Source organism: Arvicanthis niloticus, chromosome 30 (assembly GCF_011762505.2).
Source record: "Arvicanthis niloticus isolate mArvNil1 chromosome 30, mArvNil1.pat.X, whole genome shotgun sequence".
NCBI classification, from domain to species: domain Eukaryota; kingdom Metazoa; phylum Chordata; class Mammalia; order Rodentia; family Muridae; genus Arvicanthis; species Arvicanthis niloticus.
Window position 1 is genome coordinate 20782767 of NC_133438.1, and position 25166 is coordinate 20807932.

Here is a 25166-nt window from a genome sequence, read left to right on the forward strand (position 1 = left end):
TTAAAGCCCTGTCCTTGTTGAGGGTCTGTTGACTATGTTATTTCTCTTAAACTAGGTCAGTGTGAGGAAGCATTCACTCCAATGTCCAGTCTCTGTATCCTGCTGGTAGAGGGCTAGAGAGAGTTTCACTGATGACTGTGTGTCAGTATGCACGACCTCTTAGGGTGTACAAACTCCCTTGTGTGGCGATACCCTCTGCTGATTTGCCTTGCAGGAAGTGAAGCCTCCTTTTTTCTGATTTTCCCAGTGACTGCGAGACGAGCCATGTCTGCCTGAAGTTCCAGTATAAAGTCTCTTGCTTTCTGTAGAGACATTTCTTTAACTTAGCTTTTGTTCCTGGAATTTTCAAGTGGGGAAAAATGGGATATCCAGCTGCTTCTAGAGGCTACTCTTGCCCAAGACTCCTTTCTTTCTAGGGATTTCTGTGTTCCTGCCTCATCCTACAAGGCGATTTTTGATTGACAAAAACATCGAAGAGGAATGGGGGGATGTCTGTGTCCATTTATGCACTCCTTTCTATCGAACACAGCAAATTCCAGGTCCCCTGTTTACCCTTAGAAGCCGCCGCTTTGTATGGCACACATGGGTATCTCCAGGTCCGGTGGGGACACACACACACACACACACACACACACACACACACCGTTGCTTTTTATTTTACCCTCAACTCCTGCTCCGCTCAGCTGCCACTCCAGGTGGTCTGGTGCTAAGCTCTGGACGCTCTCAGCTTTTGCCCTGAGGCCAAAGACTGCCTTCACCCCATCCTAACACTCGTAGTGGAACCTGAGGCTAAGAAGAGGGTTGGCCACCTCAACCGGGAAGCTTGAAGTCCAAAGATCTGTACTGAGCTCTTGAGAATCCTTTCCGTCTCTAACTCCCCCATTTCTCTTCAGTCTCTTTCCGCCCTAAGTTTTCTTCCTAAGTTTCCATACAACATTGGGGGTTTTGTCTCTCCTCCCTTCATTCTATAGCTAAGAAATTAAAGAAATGTACAAAACCAAAATTATTTCAATTACCTATTTTTAACGCAAAAGAAGAAATAGAAGAGACTTCTCCGCAATAGTATCAAAGGCAAAACGCATTGCCAACTAGACGCGTGTTTTTGAAATTACCGTAAAGGCTAAATAAACAAAATTAACTGAATTTAGAGGACATGAACTGTGTTTAGAGAAAAAGAAACAGTGGGTAAAAACTTAGTCGGCAAAGCCTCCAGTTCCAGATCTCCCTGGTTAAACCTGCCCTACTTTGGCTCCTGTGTCCCTTCCGGCTTTCTACTGAGACCTGGTTTTGCCAATATTTCCGTAAACTAGAGAACAGCCCAAATCTTCTCTTCTAGTCCAAAGAAACGTAGGCCGATCTTCTAGGCAACTTCTGTTCCTTCCCTTCATTTTAAGTGTAAGATTTGGTTAAAGAAAATAGAATAAGGGGAGTGGCATAGAAGAAAGTTTTTAAAGAACAAAACAACAACAAAAACAAGAAGTCCGAAGCGGCCGCGGTGAGTGTGTCAATCAAAGGGTTTTGTGCCTGGGGGCTCCTTTTGGTTCCAAGCAGAGGTGTCCCAGGGCGGCCCCACAATGAATATGAATAGGAATCCTTGCTAACTGGGACAGCAAAGCGCACCGCCCTGAATGATGGCACGTCATCTTAACTAGCTCAGGATAGATAGGAGGGCTCCTTTTGTCTCTTTTCTCCGCTGCAGCGCTATAAAAGCCCCTCTTTTACAGCAAGAGGTTAGTTCAGGCTCACACCAATGCGCAGTGCGGGGAAACAGCTAAACCAGAGAGATAGCGAGGGGAGCCAAGAGAGAGAAAGGCGGGGCAAGGCAGTGCCTTGACTTTTCTTCTCCCGTCTTACAACTTGGAAGTGGGTTCCTGGAACTTGCAAAAAACAATTTTTTTTTTTTTTTTTGGTAAATTCAAGATTCTCTTTAATTTTCCGCCTAAAGCCTCCTCAACCATAAGGCCGCATCTCCTGTAATAAAATGAATTCTGATTCGAGTTCTGTCTCCAGCAGAGCGTCATCTCCGGACATGGATGAAATGTACCTAAGAGACCACCACCACCGCCACCACCACCACCACCAGGAGAGCCGCCTTAACTCGGTCTCATCCACACAGGGCGACATGGTGCAGAAGATGCCTGGGGAAAGCCTCTCGCGGGCAGGCGCCAAGGCTGCAGGAGAAAGCAGCAAGTACAAAATCAAGAAACAGCTGTCGGAGCAGGATCTTCAACAGTTGCGGCTGAAGATCAACGGACGCGAACGCAAGAGGATGCACGACCTGAACCTCGCCATGGATGGTCTGCGCGAGGTCATGCCCTATGCGCACGGGCCCTCGGTGCGCAAGCTCTCCAAGATCGCCACACTGCTGCTAGCCAGAAACTACATCCTCATGCTCACCAGCTCCCTGGAGGAGATGAAGAGGTTGGTTGGCGAGATCTACGGGGGACACCACTCGGCCTTCCACTGTGGAACTGTGGGGCATTCGGCCGGCCACCCGGCACACGCGACCAACGCCGTGCACCCGGTGCACCCTATCCTGGGCGGCGCGCTCTCCTCTGGCAATGGCTCGTCCCCGCTGTCCGCCGCCTCCCTGCCGACCATTGGCACCATCCGACCTCCGCACTCACTCCTCAAGGCGCCCTCTACGCCGCCCGCACTACAGCTGGGCAGCGGCTTCCAGCACTGGGCGGGGCTGCCCTGTCCCTGCACCATCTGCCAGATGCCGCCGCCACCGCACCTGTCCGCTCTCTCCACCGCCAACATGGCCCGGCTTTCGGCCGAATCCAAGGACTTGCTCAAGTGAGCCACGGGCTGGCCCGGTCGGGAGGAGGAAAGGGATAGTTGAGGCAGGGGTCGCAGTGCCGGGCCAGGAGGGAAGGGGAGACTGTTCGGCCTGCGGGAGGGTGGGCGCGCGGCCCCGAGGCCTCGCCAGCGCCCTAGAGATCCAGATTCCACCTGACCCACCCCAGCGGGGCGTACCAAAACCAAACTGGAATACCTAGGTGTTAGCGAAGGGGACTGGAACCCGACGTTCTATTTTGCATGCAAGCTTCTTTTCCTCATGCAGCCCCAGTATTTCTCACTGCCGTATGCTCTTGTCAAAACTGCATTTTGTTGTTTAAAGATGGGATGGATCGGTGGAGTTAAAAACTTGCAAAGGAACTTGGGAGTTGGCTTTTTTTTTTTTGGCAGTGTCCTTACCTTGGAGGAAAGATGGCCATCCCTTTTGTGCAAAGCAAATGTAAATATTTCATCGAGCTAGATGCAGTTATGATTGTCTCTGCCCTTATAGATTTTTCTAGAGGAGAGAGAGAGAGAGAGAGAGAGAGAGAGAGAGAGAGGAGATTCAGAATCCAACTTTTGAATCTCAGCCCAGGGCATGAACCTCTTATGTGGGTTTTTCTTTCCACACAATATAGATCAAAAGAATGCATGCACGCTTCTAAGTGAATCTTACCTAAACATGTTGTGCGGGCTATAGTGCCATTTTCCTTGTAACAAGGATTTATTAGTGAAATCTCCAAAGTACTCCATATACCTGTCTGTGGTTGTAATACAATGAAAAGGGGGCCAGAGTGCAAAGATTCACACTCAGTGAACATGTGATTCTTTCCCCAAGCCCCTGTATGTCCCTGTCCCTCAAATGTCATTCCAACTTTAGGGTTGTTCCAAGCCCCTACACACACACACACACACACACACACACACACACACACACACACACACAAAACCGGGCCTCCTCTAGTTCATCATCACTCCCCCCCTTGCCAAATAATTCTGCATGCGGGGTTGGCTCTGTCTTTTACCCTCAGCTGTGAAAACATACTATGTTTGGAGGTAGGGGTTGCCACTTTTATTTTCCTGAACATTTGCTTGAAATATTTTGTTAGGGCCTCAAAGACAATACCTGTCTTTATTTTTTATATATTCTTGATAAGTATGATATATTTATTAATAACCAGTGTTTCTGGATGAGATTTCAAATTAAAAAGAACCTTTAAATCCGGTATTTGCCTTTGCTTAAACTTTTAATCTATAACGATTGTGGGATAAGAAACACATGGACGCAGTAAATGGTCTGGATATGGGTGGGGGGTTTTGAAGGTTTTTCTCTGGTCATTTTAAATAAAGAAGAAGAAGACGTTGGTGCTGATCATCAAACCTAAATGTCCTTCTAACAGAGCGCTGCTTGTATATGCACTCCTTTCCTATTTGAGATCCTTATTTCTCTGCAGCAATTAGATCCTCATAGACTCAAAAATTTAAAATCGAAAGTAGAATCTGGACTCTCCGGGTGGCAGGAAGTGAGATGCCCCACGATGACCAGAAAGAAGCAGTTAACTTCTTTTTGCCTTTAAAATGGCCCTTTTATCCTGTGTTTGTTTGCCAATCCTGTATGTTTTCAAAATGTAACAAGTTAAGCAACACTCACCTAGCCTGCCTGCCAGGAAAAGAAAGGAACCCCACATCTGCTTTGTTAAGTGAGCTCCGGTGAATAACACCCAAGCCTGAGCATTCCAAGGATGCTTAGTAAGAATTCTTCCTTGTTTTCTTTCTTAGACGATTGCGGTTGTGATTAGCTCAAAGTGCTTGGACACCGAGAGCTTAAACATGGGCTAACACGGGGTCATTTTTATCAGCTCCGTTTTGCTTTTCATTCTCACCTCCCATGTCTGCAGTGGAAACACTCAAAATTCTTTCAGAATAAAAGAGAGTGATTCAGCTTCAGCCCGACCATGGTTTTGTTGAAAGAAGACGAGACACTGAGCTATGGTGCCGGTGTAATGGCAGTGTGGGGCCCAGGGCCTCTGTGTCTCCCAGAAAAGCAAACCCAGAATTGGCTTCTATGTTAGAAGATATAATACCACCTCCCAGGCAGTGAGGCCTTGGGTCTCTTTTAGAATTCAAGCAGAAGAGTGAATCTAGAGAAGCCTTGCCCTCCCCTGCTAGGTCTGAAACAACTGCCTTAAAACCCTCAACCTTACTGACTTACTGAGTCACCTCTAACCCCCTTCTATCTGCCTGCTCCCACTCTTCCTGCACCCACTTGCCACACACGTCTTAGGGAGGAATTCTAAAGTACAGGCCTCGAGGAAGGCTGCTTTTTCCTCTGCCTGTAGTCAGACAAATGGAAGAATAATCGTCTGTTTCCCAAGTGTGATTCATTTCTCTGAGTGAGGGAAGCGCCTGTTGAGGATTTATTTGAACCGAACACAAGGCAGCCCTCCAGCCTTCGCAGGAGTTTATTATTCAAAAAGGGGAGGGGAGGGACAGTTTCATCAATCAGGAAGGCAACTTACTCCTGAGTCTCTAGTCTGTTGCCACGATTCCGGTCCTGAGGAAGACCCAAGCCTCAGGTTGAAATTCTTCTCTAAGAATTCCAGATTCTTCTCTAAAATTCCAGACTTTATCAGAGAGTAGAGGGGGGGGGAAAGCCAAGCTCTCCCCCCCCCCCAGAAAGAGGGGGGCTGGTGCACTGGAGCTAGTGAGTTTCCCTAGTTGCCTTCAGTGATCCACTTAAAGAGGCTCTAAGCTCCACTTTCTGGAGAAAGCTGAAGCAAAAGGAAGCTAAAATGCAGGACACTACACCTACTTTCAGATATTCACTGCAATAGAAAATAGACAACCCACATATCTTACAAATATCCCAAGCTCTTTTCCCAGGCATAAAAACTTTCTTCTGCAGCCCAAGAGACAAAACATTCTTAAAACACGGCAGGAACATGGATGAAGGCCATTAGGGAGTCAGGTTTCTGGATTTATTGAAAAGAAGAAACTATCGCCAGTACCCTCTTGCATAAAGTTGGGTGTGTGTGGTGTTTTGACTGGTCCCTGGTTGTGAGTGTACAGGCTGACCTTTGTTTGCAATTTTTCCCGTTGAATTTCAAATTCACACCACCACACTGAGGGGAAGGTAATAACAGTTCTTGCTAGGAGGGCTGTTTCAATCATGAGTTCATAACTTCTTCAGAAGTTTACAAGTTTAAAGTACTTTTAAATTCAATCTAGAAACACAACCAGGATACTTCCATTTTCGATTAGATGTTACTTTGCACTGAAAGAGGGAATAAAATCCACCTGAAAAACTTCTTGGAGCCTTCCTTGTCCACTGACTGAGAACTTAAGTTCCCAGAGGAAAGTGAAAGTAAGGTTAGCATTAGTCACCAGGCCTGCATCAGATCGGTGTTCTTAAGAGACTCACATCCCACACCAGCCCGGACTCTGAGGCTTTGGACTTATTTCTGTCAAAAGATCAGCCTGTGCTGGTGAAGCCAACATTTCCTAGCTCCAAGAACAGGAGGCTTCACATATCCTCAAATTGTCCCCTCCCCACTTCCACCGAATCCAGGTGCCCTCAGAACAAAATGCAAAACCCACTCCACACAGAGGTAGGTTCCAGGAACACTAGTTTAGACACATAGATTTTTTTCTGTGTCTTCCAGTTCCCATGAAGAGACTTCACTTTTGAGAGATTCCTCTTCCCTGCCTGTGAGACAAGGGCCTAACTGTCCAAAGGCTGGCTTGCAGGTTAGAAGCTCAAAGGCTTTCCAGCTCCTGTCTCTGTGGCTAGTGGGCACCCGAACTGGCCTAGGAGGCAGAGCAGGCCAGAAGGCATCAGAAGGACTCTACACAGAAGTTCAGTCTTGACTCTCAGCGCACTGCAGACAATTCTTCCTTATAACAGCCCTTTCCCTCTTGTCCTAGGGCTGCCTGTGCCCCAGACTTGAGTCCACTGGCAGATTACCTCACCCAAAAAAAGAAAATACCAAAAGGAAGCACCTGGTCCGGGCACTCACCCTGGTGGTCCTAGACTTGTGATCCGCTGGACCTCCAATCACCAGCTTTAGGGAGGAGGGGAGTTGGGGAACACAGAGGTGGGGAGAGGGAAAGAGTGGAAGGAGAGAGAGTAGGGGAAGAGGTGAGGGGTAAAGTGGAAGAGAGAACATCCACAGAAAGCTCTGGGAGTGTCCTCTGGAAGACCTAGGCTCAAGGAGGGGCCTTTGGTAGGGGCATCACCTTTCCTGAGAGCCTCTAGGAGTGCTCTTTGGGCCTGAGGGGCATCCTTAATCTCCCTAGTACACTTCCTTGTCTCACTGCTCTTGCAGGTTCTTGGCTGCGGAGCTGCCTAGTCTTTGGGGATTTTCAATGAGCCATCCCCAGGACACTGCAGCCTGGCCTCGGAAGTGCAGGGGACCCCTGAGAGGAAGAGTTCCAGCACAGCAGGGGCTGGTGGAGTCCAGGTGGCTAACTGGCTGCCTCTGCAGGTTCTTGGCCTCGGAACTGCTTTGTCTGTGAGGAAACCTGGCTCCCGACTTCAGGAACTCTTTCTGGCACCCGAGCACCGCCTCAGACTCCAGCTACAGGTTTGCGGCTGGGGCTCAATCTTAAGGGAACTGTCAGTCTGGATACCCATACTCCAGGCTGCATTTCCCTCACCCGGTCCCAGAAGCAGGTGGGGCTCTGGTGTTCTGGAGAGGAGGGCATCTGTGCCTATGCCAACTACACCACCCCTTCAAAGAACCTGGCAACCCTTAAACGTTTGTGGAAATAGGAATCGAACAGACCTAGGGGAGAGAAATCCAGACTCTACAAAGAGGGGCCAGCACTCTTTTCTTTTACACTCAGGCCCTGCCTGACACCCCCAAATTTGGAAATCTTGCCAGGGGCATCCGTTTAAGACCCGCCCAGGTAATCCCAGGGCAGTGTCCGTTCTTCCCTCTGAAACTCACATAGGAAAATCCCTCCATCTCGGTAAGGGATCCTGACCACCTATCATGCTGCCTTCTTCCTTTAATTAAAACAAACGTGGGACCTTGTTCTGATCACCAGACTTTGGTTCAAGGTTTAATGTTTCCCAGAAGTGAGGGGGCTGCTAGGAGACAGACCTTAGGGAGGGATCTAACCTCTGAAACCAGAACCTTACCTTTCCTGTGGTGTTCTTGATGTGGAAATAGAGTGGTCAGTTTTCTGCTTCACAGGGAGACAGGAGCTGGGGGCAGGCTATGGAAAATGGTCTGGGGCAGTTTGGGAGAGTTTCTCCCTAAACTTTCAGGTTTCTGTCCTTTCCTGACTTGACCGGGAAGCATCATTTCCCTGCTAGCGTGAAACCTTCAGTACTGGAGTCAGGACCTGAATGCATCTTCTCCCTTGGATCTGGAAAACTTAAATCTGGTCCTGATTTTGTGTGCTTAAGATAGGATGCTAAAAACGCACTTCTACCAGGTTCTTGATTCTACAGAAATAGAGATCCTAGCTTGCACATTTTGTAGCGGACTCCCACCCCATGTGTCTCCAGCAGCAAAAAACAGGAAAGGCACCATCTTTTAAATCCCATAGTTTAATAGGAGCCCTCAAAGTCTTGAGATTACTTTTTCTTTGGGGTTTCCCATAATTTTCTTCTACTTTAGTAGTGGAACATTCTCTAAACATTTCTACGTTTCCAGTTTCCAGGCACTGTGGAGAGTGTCAAGAGAATGACAAGAGTAACACATAAAAACGATCTGGTCCTCAGGACATCAGGAGGCTTCAGGTAAGACACTGGTTATCTAAGTCAGACAGATAAAATCTAGGTGTGCAGCAAAAAGCAGATGCTTTCTTCACTCCCCCACACCTTTGAGAAACTAACTACCTCTTTCTCCTGCTAGAGAGAGAGGATAGAGACTGATGCCTTGATCAATGTGGAAATAGACAGAAGAGATGGCGGCAGAACTTAGTCTCCTTACAATTGTTGAGAGATTTATTAACACGGAGATAAACATCAGTCTGGGGTTTTCTCTAATTCAGGTCTCCAATAGCTACTACCAAATGAGCAAATCCTTTAGCAGTTTTATAAAGTAAAAAAAATAAATAAATAAAAAGAGGGAGGAGAGTGGAGGGAATCTTTTAAAAACCAGGATTGGCAGCATTGTTGGTTCCTGGTCTCAGAGGCTCTGTGAACTAAAGAAACTCATCTCTGGTTTGTAGCATTGCGGTGGCTGTATTGGACACATAAAACAATTCTGTTATTACCTTCCCAGAACAAAAGTTTCAAAGCAGTGACCTGTAAGGTATCCTCCTTTCAATAAAGCAGAGACTTAATGGTCTGCTAATTACTCTATTCCTGCAGAGGGGAAGAAGCCTCCAAAGAATCAAGCAGAAGCAAACCCTCTGTTGACTGAAGCTGTGGTCTGTCCCCAGTGTACAGCTGGGGTGCCTGATTGAAAACCCAGACAAAACAAAATCCCAGATAAATAATTCTACCTAGAACTCAAGGATCTCTCTCTCTCTCTCTCTCTCTCTCTCTCTCTCTCTCTCTCTCTCTCTCTCTGATGCTCTGCAATCTTTAAAGCTTGGGGGGTTTGTCCACAAAAATTTTAAACAGCTTATTTGACTTCTCTGTCCCCCCATCTTTCTATGCTGAACTAATTTCTTTCATTTGACACTTTGATTATAATTCATTTATCCAATTTTTTTTTTTCTGAACTAATGACTAGATTGTTTCAACATTTAATGGATGTTTCAGTCTGGTGATTTTTCCCCATAATTATTCAAGTTTTGAGGCGGAGACAGATTGGATTTCATGTGTCCTAGCAAACAAAGTAGAGAAATAGAGAGGCAGATTTAGATTATTAGAGTTTTCATATCTGTTAGGTAGCAACTCCATGGTACAACTAAATGTATGTCTAAAATAAATTTATAAAAAGCTTATTTAAGCCAAAGTAAAAGTCAATAACCATACAATTAACTTGGCGTTACAAACAGTTGATTGTCAATTGTCAAATTAAACACCTCTTCAAGGAAAACACACACACACACACACACAGGCACACACGCACGCACGCACGCACATTTTATGCTAATGAAGAAAGTAATTGGTTTCAATTCGTTGTACATTTGGCTTTTGTGGCTCCACTTAAATAGTAAACTGCCGAAAAGCGAAATCAAGCATCTGTAGATCTACATGTTATGAAAGTTATAAACACACAGATATGAAAACAGTCCTTTGATTAAACAAAATAATTGCAAGGGAAGTCTGTCCAGCCACACAATTTGCCATCCATCACAGCTCCTGAATGAAGTGGCCCTTTGCCTTCCTTGCCACAGTAGGGTGACACTTCACCCCCCCCCCCATCCCATCCTCCACCCCTACCAGGTCTATGAGCTAGGAACTAGGAGGGAAGGCAGTCTTACAAAGACAGCAGGGGAGGGGGTCTCAAAGGTGGTCCAAATGAAGTTGAGCCTTGCCGTTTGGTGCAGAGTGGAGGCAAGCACCCCTCTCTCACTGGGGAAGTATAATATCCCAGCAGATAATGCATTACTTAAGCAGAACTTTGGTTCTGTGTTTCTGCCCTGCAAGCTGTTCACTTCAGCCATATGAGAACTGGGACCTCAGCAGGACAGACTTTGTGAACTGTGACCCAGATACTGCTGCCCCTCGGTATCCCAGGTTTCTTTTGCATGTCTACACAGTAGTAGTGTTTCAGTTTTTCCACCCAGATGTACAGAGACAAATATGATAATCAAGACGCCATTCTTGCTACATAGGTTTTGGGGAAAATGGAAGCAGAGGGCGTTTGCTTCGTTTTTTACTAAAATGTACTGGCTTATTGATAAAAGTAGTAAGTTAGACTCCAAGCATGAATAAAGCACACTCTCAGGAATTCGAGGGACTGGATAGTAGACCTGCTTCTCTCTCTCTCTCTCTCTCTCTCTCTCTCTCTCTCTCTCTCTCTCTCTCTCTCTCTCTCTCCCTCCCCCTCCCCCTCCCCCTCCCCCTCCCCCTCCCCCTCCCCCTCCCCCTCCCCCTCCCCTCCTCCTCTCTCTCTGGTTTTGAAATTTTTTCCTCTCAATTTTACCTTTAGCTACTGGGTTCTAGGCATTTCCCTGCCCTGTGAAATGTTAACCCTCTTAACTGTGTTCCTCAAGAAGTATGGGACTCAGCACAAGAATTTCCATCATTGATAAGTAGGAAATACTTGGGATTTAAAAAAAAATCTGTGCCGTTCACAGCTAATACTTGGTCTCCCCACCAGGCATCTATCCACAGCAGACTTTCAACTTGTGAGGGCGCGTAATTTTGGGGATACGTTAAAATGGAGAGAAATATTTTAGAAACGGTTTTACTTCTGCATCACCCAAATGCTAATGTGTTCTTAAAGATGTTGATGTTCATGGTACCACGAGGGTACAGAGAAGTAAGGAGGGGAAGAAGGAAGACGGGATGGATGGACAGTGACAGCCCTCTAAGAGGTCACTCCCAGGAATTCTTACAGTGAATACAGACACGCTCATCACTGTACCACATTCTAATATGTATTCTGTGTCTGTATATCTCTTCTGTATATATCCACTGGAGCAATGAGAAGTGAGGTATTTTAGAAAAATTTTCCATAGTCTTTTCCTCTATAGATTTTGTTCACTTTCTTGTTTACTCTTGGCGGAGCAATGCAGAGGTCAAGGCCGCTCAGGCAGCAGATGTGTTCCGTGGAAGCCATCTTGACTTTAGAAACATCCACTCTTTTGAAAGGGACCCCCAGAAGAGTTGCGTATCGTTTATGTTTATTTTTGTATCCAGGCATTATCCTTCTACCCCCAAACATAAACAGACCTGTCTTCTGCTCCAGATGGAGAAAACTGCTCCATTTTCCAAAGCTATTCTTTTTCCAAACACCTCTCTGGGTGGATAAATCAGAGTAAAGCTTGTCTGCAACTCTGGTCACACTATATATAGAAATTCATGAAAGGCTGGGCATCAGGAAGGTTGAAAGGAATGGACTCTTCAGTGCACAGTCACACCTCTCTCCTCCTCCACACAGGCCTGCGGCAAACGCGTTAGGTGTGCAGCTGTGAACTTGCTGTACGTACAGGAGTCCTGACAAGGCAATCGGCACTGCTTTATGAATGCACTTCTTAATTTAGGATCCGGTTGTATTACAGCTCCCCCTTTTCTTCCCATTCAGATGTGTTTTAAGGTTTGCCCACTTTGTCATTTCTTAGTCTTGCGTAACTTCTGACTTTTGCAAATTACCCCCTGTGTATCCTGTGCATCCTTCACATCTCATTCATTACGTCCAGAGCGATGGACTTCTACTGCTCCTTGACACCTTGCTGGGGAAGAGAGACACAAGCATGGCTGGAGATGCTTCCCCTGCATCCACCCAAGAGTTTCCCTAAGGGACACAGCCTGTGTCCTCTTCTCTTCCTACCTATTGCCTGTGATTTTCTTTTTTTGTTGCTGGAGTTCTCTGCCTAGACTCGGTATGGACCTCCCAAGGTTCCAGTGTTGGAGACATAATCCTCAGTGCGACAATGCTGAGAGGTGTGACCTCTCAAGACAGGTCACAGACACTCTGACCTCACTCATTGATTAATGCTGTTAATGCTAAAGCTGGTTGGTTATGGGAATGGGTTTGTAATAAAGGGTGAATTCGCCCCCCCTTCCCACCCTCTAACGTGCATATTCTGATGATACATCTGATGCTTTCAAACATTTCATGAAACAGCCAAAAGGATTTCACCAGATGAGGTCCCTTCATCTTGGACTTCCTAAACCCCCAAACCTTGATCTCTCATTTTACATTGTTCTGACATAGCCTCATAAAAATAGACTTAGTTGAACCAATTGTATTTCCCCAACCGAAAATCTCCTTGCTTTTGTTTTTTTGTTACACACGCTTATCTCTATATAATACATACATTTTCTGAACACAGGTTCTGTTGGTTTATGGTGCCATCTTTACCATATATCAAACTGCAATATCCAAGGGTCTGTTGCTTACCTCTCTGTTCTGTCCACTGATACACTATCATTTTTATGCTTACAATAGTATGTTGTTATTGTCATGCCTTAATATTCTACCTTGATTTTGAGTAAAGCAAGTTGATAGAGAATATATTTGTGTGTGGTGTGTGTGGTGTGTGTGTTTTCTGTGTTACTGTGTGAAGGGGTACACACCTGTGTGCATGGGTATGAGGGTCAGAGTTCAACCTTGTGTATTGTTCCTCAGGTATCATCGACTTTAGTTTGTATGCCTGTGTGTGTGTGCGCGCGCACGTGTGTGCACGTGTGTCTATGTGTATAAGTGTACACATGTGCACCTGCATATAAAGGCCCAAGGTCAATCTTTGGTGTCTTCTTCAAACTCCAGGGCAGCCAGGACTACACGGAGAAACCCTGTCTTGAAAAACCAAACCAAACCAAGCCAACAACAACAACAACAACAACAACAACAACAACAACAACACTCCCCCAAGCTACAGAGCTAAAGCTTGTAGGATCTCCATTACCTGCTCTCCCTGTACATGGTGGTGTGCAGCAGGCCCCTTAACAGTTGCTGTAGCCACCTTTTTACTCTTCCTTAGCCCAAAGCTAATAACCACAGGTGGGAATTCTTCAGCATTTGCCTCCTGTCTTGAAACAGTATAATGCTTCATTAGTCTAAGCTTAGAGGCAGGATTTTGCTTAATACTAAAACCCCAGAGGTAAGTTCATCACTGTATCCTACTATACAGCAGATTCTTCATCCTAACATTGTACAGTGTCCAATGCAGTGGCTTCTAGAAACGTTCCCTCAAGAGAGAACTTCCTGGTGGTCAAGAGAGTTTTTCCCAGATAGATTCCAATCTAATGGGAGCCTTTGGGGGCATGAATATTTCCTTCAGAGCTCAGCCTGTGCACCCACTGTTCCACTGTGGAGACTTAGCCACACAAAGTTTCTTCCCTTTGCCTGCCCAGTTCTTGCCAGCCCACTATCACCTTCCTACAAAGCTGATTCGATGTCACTTCTTCCCCACTGTTTCTGAAGTGTGTTTCCCCTTACAACACTCACCATGTAAAAACATGGACTTGTTTCTGTCACCCTGGAATATGGGTGTGACAGGCAGAACTCATTCACCCCACTGCTCATCCAGAACTTTTTAAGAAAAAGAAGGAGGAGGAGGAGGAGGAGGAGGAGGAGGAGGAGGAGGAGGAGGAATAAGAAGGAGGAGGGGAGAGGAGGAGGAGAAAGAAGAATAAGAAGGAGGAGGAGGAGGAAGAAGGAGGAGGGGGAGGAGGAGAAGGAGGAAGAATAAGAAGGAGGAAAAGGGGGGAGGAGGAGGGGGAGAAGAAGGTGGAGGAGGAGGGGGAAGAAGAGAAGGAGAAGAAGAAGAAGAAGAAGAAGAAGAAGAAGAAGAAGAAGAAGAAGAAGAAGAAGAAGAAGAAGAAGAAGAGGCAGCGGCAGCAGCTATAAAGGATGCTCAACTTTTGTGCGGGGAAGAAGAAAAAGAAGGAGAAGAAGAAGAAGAAGAAGAAGAAGAAGAAGAAGAAGAAGAAGAAGAAGAAGAAGAAGAAGAAGAAGAAGAAGAAAAGGCAGCGGCAGCAGCTATAAAGGATGCTCAACTTTTGTGCGGGGAAAACACAAACTGTAGTTTTTCTTTGAGATTACACGGCCATATAGTACAAAATCATGCTCTGAATACATTGATTTTTGTAAAAAAAAATATATATATATATATATATATATATATATATATATATATATATATATATATACATTTGAACAGAGGCCATGATCCCATAACACCCTGGATAATATTTAGAAAGTGAGGTGATAACTCATCTGAAGATAAAGGACCTCTTAGCCTGAAGGGGCCGCTTCTATGTGTTGTGCTGATAGTAGCTGCCTCACATTCCAGAGAAGCCTCACAACTGCTGGAAAAACAGTATTTACTAGCTCCCCTTTCCAAGGAAGAAAGCAAAGTGTGCCCTCTGCCCTGAAGTGTCATGACTGGATTTATAACCTTGTTCTTTCCTACTTCAAACTGGTGCTCATCACAGCTGCCTGAACCTTCATGAAGACCCTTTCAACTTTGCCTCTCGTCCCTTTCTTGTCTCCAAGTGGTCAAGCTTTATTGACAGTCACTCATACATCTTATGCTAATTGACCTTCTGACGTAATTACCTGTTGTGACTAATATCAACCAATAGCTAAATGGACTTATGATATTATTGCATTTGATTTGTAGCTGGAGAGATGGTTCAGCAAGCAGGTAAGGGATCTTGCTGGCCTTGTAGAAGACCTAGGCCTGGTTCCCAGAACCCATCTGAAAGCTCCCAGCTGACTGACTGCAGTTCCAGGGAATCTGATGCCCCTTTCTGGCTTTCATGCCACTGAGTATGCATCTAGTACACATATATACATGCAGGCAAAACACTCAAACACATAAAATTAAAAAATATTTTAAAATGTGTTATGTTTAATTTTAAATTGCATTGACTTGAGTGTCCTTACTTTCCTTGCTTTGTAGATGAACGACAGCTTCTAGATGGTGCTTAGAGAAACAGATTAGCGGTCGAAATGTCCACATTCTTTATTGGTATTTGGGGGTAGTGCCTCTGCCCAGCAATTGCTTTCTAGGTTTGTGCACGGTAAGGACAAAAGCTGCTTGTTTTCTTTGTATGAATAGTCGCATTCCAGAAAGTGATACACCGAATCTCCCTTCCCATATCTGTTAATTAAAGCAATCTCTAGAATGTACTAATCTTTTATGTAGATGAGGATATTTGGATATTGCAAGGACTCTTCTACACACATTCAACATGCCCCATGTTCCTTCTCCTGTACCTGGTTTTGAGAGTGAAGGAACTAAGAAATATAACTGAAAATATATCTATATCTATATCTATATCTATCTATCTATATATCTATATCTATATCTATATCTATATCTATATCTATATCTATATCTATATCTATATCTATATCTATATCTATATCTATATCTATATCTATATATATATATATATATATATATTTTTGGTTTTTCGAGACAGGGTTTCTCTGTGTAGCCCTGGCTGTCCTGGAACTCACTCTGTAGACCAGGCTGGCCTCGAACTCAGAAATCCGCCTGCCTCTGCCTCCCAAGTGCTGGGATTAAAGGCGTGTGCCACCACCGCCCGGCAAAAATATTTTGGAAATGGATTTCTGACTGTCCTTTTGTAAATCTTGTCTCTGAGAGACCGGCAGAGAAACTTCTCTTAGGTGTAAAAGCTCCATGACTAATGAGCTACTTCTTTAGCCGAATTTTATTGACCCCTTTGAGATTGTTTTGAGCAACAACAACAAAAAGCAAAACAAAAGCCAAACAAACAACAAGCACACAGAGAGGAAACCCCCACGAAACCTCTGAGCTCTTTAATTTTAACCTCTTCTATTCTAAACTAATTGACAAGTACCTAGAAAATTAAATGTTTGTTTCAGAACATTTGCCAAAGTATGCAAGCAGAGTTAAGACTCACTCTAATTTCTACTGTTTCCAAAAGAGGTTTCCAGGAGTGAACTTGAGGCAGCTTTACACAGATGAACAGTTGTACTGACCTGACTGTGTCCCCTGGCTCAAGCTCCGCCCCCTTTTTAGCCCCCATTAATCTTCAGCCAAAACATAATTACTACTATAGAAAAAGAGAGAGAGAGAGAGACAGAGACAGAGAGAGAGAGAGAGAGAGATTCAGACGGTTTATGACGGCTTTGAAAAGAGAGGCAGCTGAGGGTTTCTTTCCCCTCAAATAAATACAGGCTATTTTTCTGAAACTAACTGATGGGAAGGCGTAAAGGCCTCCGAGAAGAAGTGACGTTACCTTTAATTTTAGTTTTTCTGGCATGGGAGTAAGAAAAAGGAATGTGTTGTCAACTATTTCAATCCATGCTTGTAACTTCTTGAGGCTGGGTGGTCCTTTCTGGGGACTAGAATACTTGTGGGGTTTTTTTGTTGTTGTTGTTGTTGTTGTTGTTGTTGTTGTTGTTGGTTTTTTTTTTTTTTTTTTTTTTTTGATTGCATTGGCATTGGAAGGTCATCAGCCAACTCCCGGATTTCCTGGCTGTCTCTTTGCTGTACGCTGAACAAATAATTTAACAGTTGAGTTGATTCAGAAAATAACAAAAACAAACATGTCTCTTAAATCTCTCACTCAAAGAGGTTGCTTGTTGTGAAAACCAAGGAAGCTAAGGCATTAAATTCCACTTTCTTGTTTTAAACACGTTTTACGGGTATCACCACCAATCAGCTTGTAAATTTCTGTTGGTCCTCAATCTAGGCCTGTAAAGGAGCTGGAAAAAATGTTTCTATGCTCTCAAAGGACACACCTGTTATCTGAAACAGTTTTTTATCAGCTTGTTCAGCATCTTTGACAGATCAAAGACCCCAGACAATAGACACAAACTTTAACAATACTGTAGCCTTGAGCCAAAGGCCCTGTCAATGCCGGGCCTGTGCCCACAGCATTATGGCTTGCAACTGAAAATAAATTTTACTTGAATAAGTACCTCAGCCTATTAGAGGAGCTGCCTCTGCTGAAACAAAAGCAGTTGGGGATAAGTTATTGACCGCACTGACAGCCTGAATGAACTTCATTATGCCGGCCCACTCTTGCTAAATGTGTCAGGTTTTAAACTGAATTAGGTGGCAGGTGCATGGACCATTTTCCTGCTCCCCTTGAGACAGCAGACAGCCAATCATCACCTGATTCTACAGACAAATGTTTAGATTTGTTTTTCATATTGCACAGTCATAAGTGAACACACATTTAAATAACTTTTCCTCATCTTCCCTCACCGACATGTTTCGTTCCCATGAGCAGGTCTTACTTACCCACATTTTGATGTAATGGGATTCATAAAGACCCAGGCTGCCATCCTACCCCCACCTCCCCTTTCTCCAGGGCATAGATTTCAGAGACTATCTGTGTTTTCTTGTGGTTATTGGATTCTCAGCCTTGAAGCAGTAGCGCCCGTTTTATTCTGAGCAGCTAACATGGAACGGCACGTAGTCTGATTCCAACCTACCTACCTTAAGAATTTTTGAGAAGAAGGGACACTCCAATAGGCCTGAACTCGAAAGACGACATACTGAACTGGCATTCCATCTGGGAGCTAGATTACAGATATCAGATATTTCAATATGTACGAAAGGTTTCCCCTTAGTTAAGTCCGGAGTTCAAATGGCATCAGTGACTGGCATTTCTCTACTGTGAAGTGTCAGGATATGAACATATCTATTCATCCACTTTGCTTATGTATTTGGCATTTGGACATTTTTGTTTTATGGTCTTCCCTAGACCTATAAGGATAAATGCAAGATCAGCTAAACTTCAGATACTTTGATGGCAGCTCTCATTACTTAATCATGACAAAGGACTATTAAGAGTCTTTAAAATGAGGATTTAGACTTCCGCTCAGAGAGCAAGAGGGTTGGCATGGATTGTCAGCCGTGGGCCCTATTAACGTTAATGAGCAAGAAGATGTCTTTTTCTTAAGTGTCTTGAAGACTGGAAGCCTCCTCTCCCAGAAAATATTTGGCTTCTGAATAATCTTTTATTATTAGGCTAAATATTTGTGTTTTCCTCCTCACATCAAGAATCATAAGTAGAACTCCTTTCAGAGTTGTGAGCTCCACCTCTGAGGGATCGATAATGAGATTGTTTTATAGTCTTGTATAGACATCAGACTAGTCTGTTGTCCTTGCCATAATGTCTGAGCACAGTTTGGCTCAAATCTCTGAAGGAGCTCGGTTCAGTTCTGAGTAATATTTGTTTCAAAAGACTGTTCATCTGAATTCAATGGTTCATTTTTTTTGATAGAAAGAAGGATTTGAGATGTTTTCACATCTAGAAAAACATTGGCATTCTAAATTGCATATGTGTGAATCCGTCCAGAGGACAGAACAGGCTTTCCTTTAAGGCTGTCTCAAGGCTGCCTCGAGTTAACAGAGAAGGGGCTCCACAATGGCTCTCACTCCCTGGAGCGGTTCCTCCCCCCAACCACAGCAGATGGTGTTTCATAGTTGGTCACAAATGGCTGTCAGCGAGTGTTTGTCTGCCTGCCAGTAACCTGTGGTTCAGGGACTCCCTGCGAGAGTGTACCAGCCTTGACTCTGCTGGTAGCAGCATCTGAGAAAGTGATCTGTCCTTTCTTGTCAGGCACGGAATGGACCATCTTACTTTGAAACTGTTGACAAGGGGGATATGAAAGAAGTGAGCACAGAGGCAGCCCAGCTGATGTTGCCTCGGCTTCAGCTCTTTGAGTTTCGAGCAGATGAATCTAAACGAGGGCTTTATGACAATGATGTGGTCACCAAATACCATCTTGGAGCCATCTCACTTTGAGTACCAGCACTTCCTGCAGGGCCTTGCTTGAACTTGCCATCAGACTAGTTTTGATCTTCAGAGCAACAGATCTTCCTTCACCCCAGGGCCTCCCTAAGTCATACTTCATACCCAAATGACCTTCAGAAGCATTCATTGCCTTGGATAGATGTCGAGGGAAATCCCAAGAATGGCAAAGGTTCCAGCCACCATCCTTTCGGCTCCTGGCACCATCCCCAAGTGGAAAACAGGTTGCCAGCCCATTAATCTTTGCAGATGTAACGCTTCCAATACATGGACAGCCACTAATGAACCAAAAGGAAAGAATGAGAGAGAGAGCGAGAAAGCAACTGTCAGACCCAAAAGAAGAAAGGCATGACAGAGATTTGGAAGGAAATGACATTTGTTGAGAAGCCATGATGTATCAAGCGTGGACATGGCTGGCATCAAATGTGTGGTACTCCTGCTGCTAATGTTATCAGTTAGGCATCAGTGGCCTACTTTATGTTTGGAGATCTGAAAGATTCCGATTCTGGCCAATACATTTGAGACTAAAAGCTGAAATGACCCTTAAACCCTGGCTTCACTGCCTCACATCGCTTAGGCCTTTCAGCCTCTATGTCCTTGTTAGTGAGATGGACCTGTTTAAATAATACTTGCTTCGTTAAGTCATTGTAAAGGAGAAAGTTGATAAATAACCAATTTAAAGAGTCTTGGACAAGAGCAAGCATCCCACGGTGGAGTGTTTTATTCTTTCCTGCTTTAGTGAACTTCAAGTATTTGTTTTTGGAGTCTGGCAAGTGGCCCCTTGCAAGCAAGTAACCTTTTCGGAATTATCACTAGAAACATGCTCAGTGCTCCAGTTACTTGTTTCTTTGACGTTTAATCAGATGATAAATTCTTTGCCTGCATTATAATTTTGTGTATCTATATGCAAAGTGCAGCAACCTTTGTATTTGAAAGCATTTACATGCTCTAGCCATCCTCCAGTCCATCCTGCTTCCCGTCTCCCTTTCTTTCTATCTTTCTTTGAAGCCCTGCACATGGCAGGAAAGCCCTCTTCTGAGCTGTAGCATCAGTCCATGTCATTATAAAACAATGAAACAATGTAATCCCGGACAACAAGGTTGCCTATTGCAATCACATTTTCATTCTCTCTCTGTTCTTTTTTTAAGACAGAATTTCTCTTTGTAGCCCAGGCTGCCCTCAAGCTCAGAAATCCTCCTGCCCTTCTCCCCTACCCCACCCCCAAGTGCTGGGATTAAAGGAGTGTGCCACCACATCCCAGCCCAGTCTACTTTCCTTAGGATGGAAAATACCAATGATTAAAAAGTGTATAGAGTGCCTGTTGTACGTTTATGTACTTTGTAACTTATATTTGTCATTATTTACTACAATAATCAAAGTTAGTATCTCTCGTGCAGATATACAGCTATCTAGAGGTCATAGATTCATAGGTTATCTGGAGTGTGTGTGCAGGTTAGTGAGCTGATGAAGTTGACCTGTTTCCCCCTTTCTTCTATGACATCTCTCATAGTTAATTCCCCTGAAGCAATATTCTGGACAATGATTGCCAACTGCTGTAACCATTTTGTCTGGCAATGAATGTCATTGCTTCACCCCAGACTGTGCCCAGCTCTTCAGAGGGGAAGCTTGGACCTTGGGGAGCTTAGCACCAGACTTCTTTCTAATAGTACAAGCTTCTGTTAGGTGAGGTCAGCATGGTAATTATGAGGAACATCCTTCAAACCCTGTAATCTCTCCAGGAGAAATAAGAGCTACCTCCTGCCAATTGTTAATGATAATGGTCTTATAATTCAAACACCGCATTTCACTCAGGAGGATCCCAAATGCTTTAATGGATCTACAAATAGTGTCACCCACTCTGCCCAGTAGGCATTAGGTGGACAAAACTTGGAGTGCAGCCATTGTAGAAGAGCTGTGATTAAATTAAAAAATAAGCAAAAAATAATGTGTCCCAGTAACTATAAAAGAAGGGGATGCAAATGTTTAACTTAGCATTCATAGATAAAACAGAGTAGGAGCAATGAGGGAGATTTGTATTGTGTATTATTTTAAACAGAAACTTAATCATTTTACTGATTCTTAAAATGTGGAACTCCCAAATAAGCATTGCCTATTTTCACATCATAATTTCTTTTACAGAGCTGTATGGAGGTCACAATTCTTAAAATTAAAGTACTCACCAAACCCAGGGAACACCAAAGTTATGGACTAGATTAAGAAGAAATGATAGATTTATGAAGACAGTGTTCACACACAGCTTCCCAGCTATCCTGATTTTGACAATATACTACCAAGAATCCAGCCATCATCAAATCTGATGTCTCAAAATAGTAACTGCTTCATTGTGTTTGTGATTTTGTTTACATCACATCCTTTCTGTAACAGACTTCTAAGACCTCTAACATGGAGGTGGGCATGAACAAGAATGGCTCTTCTAAAAGGCAGTTTCTAAGCACCAGTGGGACCCAGCACTGCTGGCACCACTGTTATTTCCTGGTCACCATAGAGTAGTCCAGCAGAATTCCTCTTTCATCTGGTTGAAAAAAAAAAATCAAACAAGTAACTGGAGCTTCAGGTTTCCCAGGTTAATTATGAGAATCAAGATAATCCCTCCATAGATGAACCTTCAGGCCAACCTTATCTCAACAGCCTCACTGGGACTCTTTTCTCAGGTGACTACACTGTGTGTAGAACACAGTGTCAAGCCAACAAAACTATCAGGATCCTCTGTAAGTAAGTACTTCATATTGCTTTCCTGTGATCCCTCCTACTGACTCCTATGGACTTTATTTCATCCTAATAACACATTTTCTGTGTTATTAGTTCCTGGGTTGGAATGGTCCTCATCATATAGCTGGATAATGTGAATTCCAAAGAGGAGAAGACAGACATGATTCTACACTGAAGAAAAGGAGTTATATCACTTCTGTGTGCCTTTTCCAACTGTATCCATTTTTGCTACGAGTAATTTACAATATTTCTCCTTTACCACACCAGTTGTTTAAATTTTCTTTTCTCCAAACCGCTTATTTCTGTTATGGGTCTGCTTAGTGGAAGCCAGTTACCTGTCTACTCTCAAGTAGCTGAAATACAGAGCTTTAGTGTTTTACCAAAGAGGACAGATTTCACAAAGACAGCAAGGACAGGTGACTTTAGAAGAGTATATAAAGGTTCATGTCTAGAATATTCTATCTACTGAATGTCCTAAATTCACCTTCTCTCCAAAGTCAATCTTCAAAACTATAACATTAGCCACACATACCAGGTCATATAATACAACTATCTCTTGTTAATGAAAGTATCTTTTTATACTTCACAAATTGATGGACTCAGTGTTATTTACTGACTGACTCCAATGTTTCAGCGACACTTTTTCCTTCTCCATTACAGAGACAACCCCGTATTTATTCTTTCCAGTTTTAAAATGCAAATTACAAAGTTAACCACTCAGTGAACAAATTTCAAGATGTCATTTTTTAAGATGCATCATTATCAATGTTGTTCCACATAAAAGAAAAAAAAAGAGAAAGAAGCATGGTCATTAAACCATATTCGTGCTTATCATTAATTATAATTTGCATTTTAATCTCTGACACATCATCATATACAGGATGTGTTTCTTATGCACTTCATGGACATCGACATATAATGAAGTTAATATAAAGAAGTAAAATAGGGCAAAAATGAAGAAAGACAAGGAAACTTAATGAATATGCAAAATAATGAATTTTTAAACTAATTTGTACATATGATACAGCAAGAAGACAAGATCTATACATGTATACAGCTTTCTAATTTCTGCAAAAGAGCCTTATCTGTCAGTTCCTTTTTCAGAATTTTTGTGCGAGTGTGATGATATGAGCATTCATACGCAAGAGTGGTATGTATGCTACGTATTGTCTGTATGGTCCTATCACTTTCCATTAATCCTTAACACTGGAAACATCTGTGAGCTACAGATATTCTTCTACTAGTGAGTTACAATTTTATTTACTGGGTGAACTAATTATTCTAATAAACTTACAAACTCATTTTTATTTTTCCTGTGTATTTGTCTTTAGTGTGGATGTTCTGACACTCGAACTATAACTCAATGTGACTATTCTGAGTGAATATACTCTAATTCTCAAGCACCATCCAAAGATAGAGAGTATGTTGAAAATATAAATTATTGAGTGTAATAGCAACAGAACTACTTCCCCTCTTACATTTGGTGAAATTTTCACACTCTATAATCGATGAATTCTATTTGAAAATCTACAGGACCCATTATTCCCATTCATGTTATATAATGCGTTCTACGAGTGAGAATCTCAACTTTGTAAAGTGTGGTCTATCAAATATGCTAACAGTAATTTTTGCTAGGACAGACCGTTATAAAGCCAGATGCTTCTCTGTAATACAGTACACATCATTACTGCCAAATCTCATAGATACTGTCTCGTTTCTCCACAAATTTTTCTTTAACAACATTCTTCTGTTTGGAAGAAATATCAACTGAGAAATAGATATAATTTTTAAAAAGTCCACCAGGTGGTGGCATTGGCAGAAGGCTTAAAGGAGAAGAAGGGACATGAAGAGCAGCCACTCTTGGTCACTGAACATAAAGAAACCAATCTGGAACTAGTTGGAACTTTCTCTCTCCTGGCTAGTTGTTTTGTTTTATTTTGTTGTGTTTGTTTTGTTTTTAGCAGTGCCAGAAGATACTAAATATTCTACTGAGAGAGAAAGTCTTTAACAGTCTTACCCAGCTATGAATCCTGTCAGCTCAATAATGACCCAGTCAAGATGATCTTTCGGGTATAATAGTGGTATGACTGTTATATCGGAAACTACTTTCTGATTGGTTTGAGGCCCATATCACAGGAAGGTACTCATGTCTGGTACTATAAATCTGGTCAGGAGCCCTTGGCCGGAAAGGTCACTGGCCCTAGGTAGAAACCAATGAGTGGTGTTTTGTTAAATGATCATGCTGCCAAACTGCCTTATAAATACGTACATTTATAGCCATAGATTAGTGTTGCCATCAGCAGTGGGCTGCAGTTAAATGCAGAGGCTTGTTAGCATTGCTCTCAGCAGTAGGGTATGGTTACTACAACTGGTCAAAGTGCTGAGAAAGAGTGGTGGTGGTGTGCTTGACTCTAATGAGATGCTTCTATCACCTTGTCCTAGAAACAAGGGACATCATGGAAGAGGGTCCAGAAAAAGCATAAGAGACAAAAGACAGGGATATGGGCAGCAGCAAGTCTTGACATGACTTAACATTGTCCTCATGTACTTACTGTACTTGTGGTTATCTACACAAGACCTGCACAGATCGGACCCATTACCATTTCATCATGGATGAAGAAATCATCACTGAAGAGGGGCCCATGAGGTCCTATCCATCCCTGAGGGACTATTTGCAATTAGATGTTGCTAAGGAGAGAGTGTCCTTGGTAGAAATGATGAGCTGCCCTTGCTCCAGTGAATAACCACTTAGGAATGCCTGTGCAAAGGACTATTATACTCAGTGGGTCACACACACACCAAGAGGACATGAATGTAGGCAAAGTTTCTGTTGCTAAGAAGGATTTCGGTGAGAGGAGAGGTAATAAAAGAAGATACAATATCGATGTGTTTAAAAATGAAATAGAACAAAATAAAAACAAAACAAAAAAAACCCAACACCCCCCTAATATTTGATTATTAACTGAAATATTTAAAAATAACACTGTAGAGGAGAACATGGAAAGTGACTTAAATGTTTTCTTTATATTCTACTTTGAGTTCTCAATGATACATTATATATATATATATATATATATATATATATTGTGATGAGTGGGCCAGAAAAATGCCTCAGCTGGGAAATATGCTTGCTACCAAAGCCAATAATCAGAGTTTGATTCCCAAGACCTACATAGGAGAAGAGAGCCAACATCCACCTGCAAGTTGTCCTCGGAGTCTGCATATATGCTTTGGCAAGTGTGTGTGTGTGTGTGTGTGTGTGTGTCTGTCTGTCTGTCTGTCTGTCTGTCTGTGTGTCTGTCTGTCTGTA

The 25166-nt window shown here is 43.3% G+C and overlaps 1 protein-coding gene across 1 annotated transcript; it reads left to right on the top strand.

Moving 5' to 3' along the window:
- Positions 1-1981: 1981 nt before the first annotated feature.
- Olig3 (oligodendrocyte transcription factor 3) lies at positions 1982-2887 on the top strand. The gene has a single exon (XM_076927481.1). It carries the CDS (start codon positions 1982-1984, stop codon positions 2801-2803), a length of 822 nt encoding a protein of 273 aa, XP_076783596.1. The 3' UTR covers positions 2804-2887.
- The last annotated feature ends 22279 nt before the right edge of the window (positions 2888-25166 follow it).

Excerpts from the sequence above, each read along its gene's own strand:
- Olig3 (XM_076927481.1), top strand. The coding sequence starts at position 1,982 with ATGAATTCTGATTCGAGTTCTGTCTCCAGCAGAGCGTCATCTCCGGAC.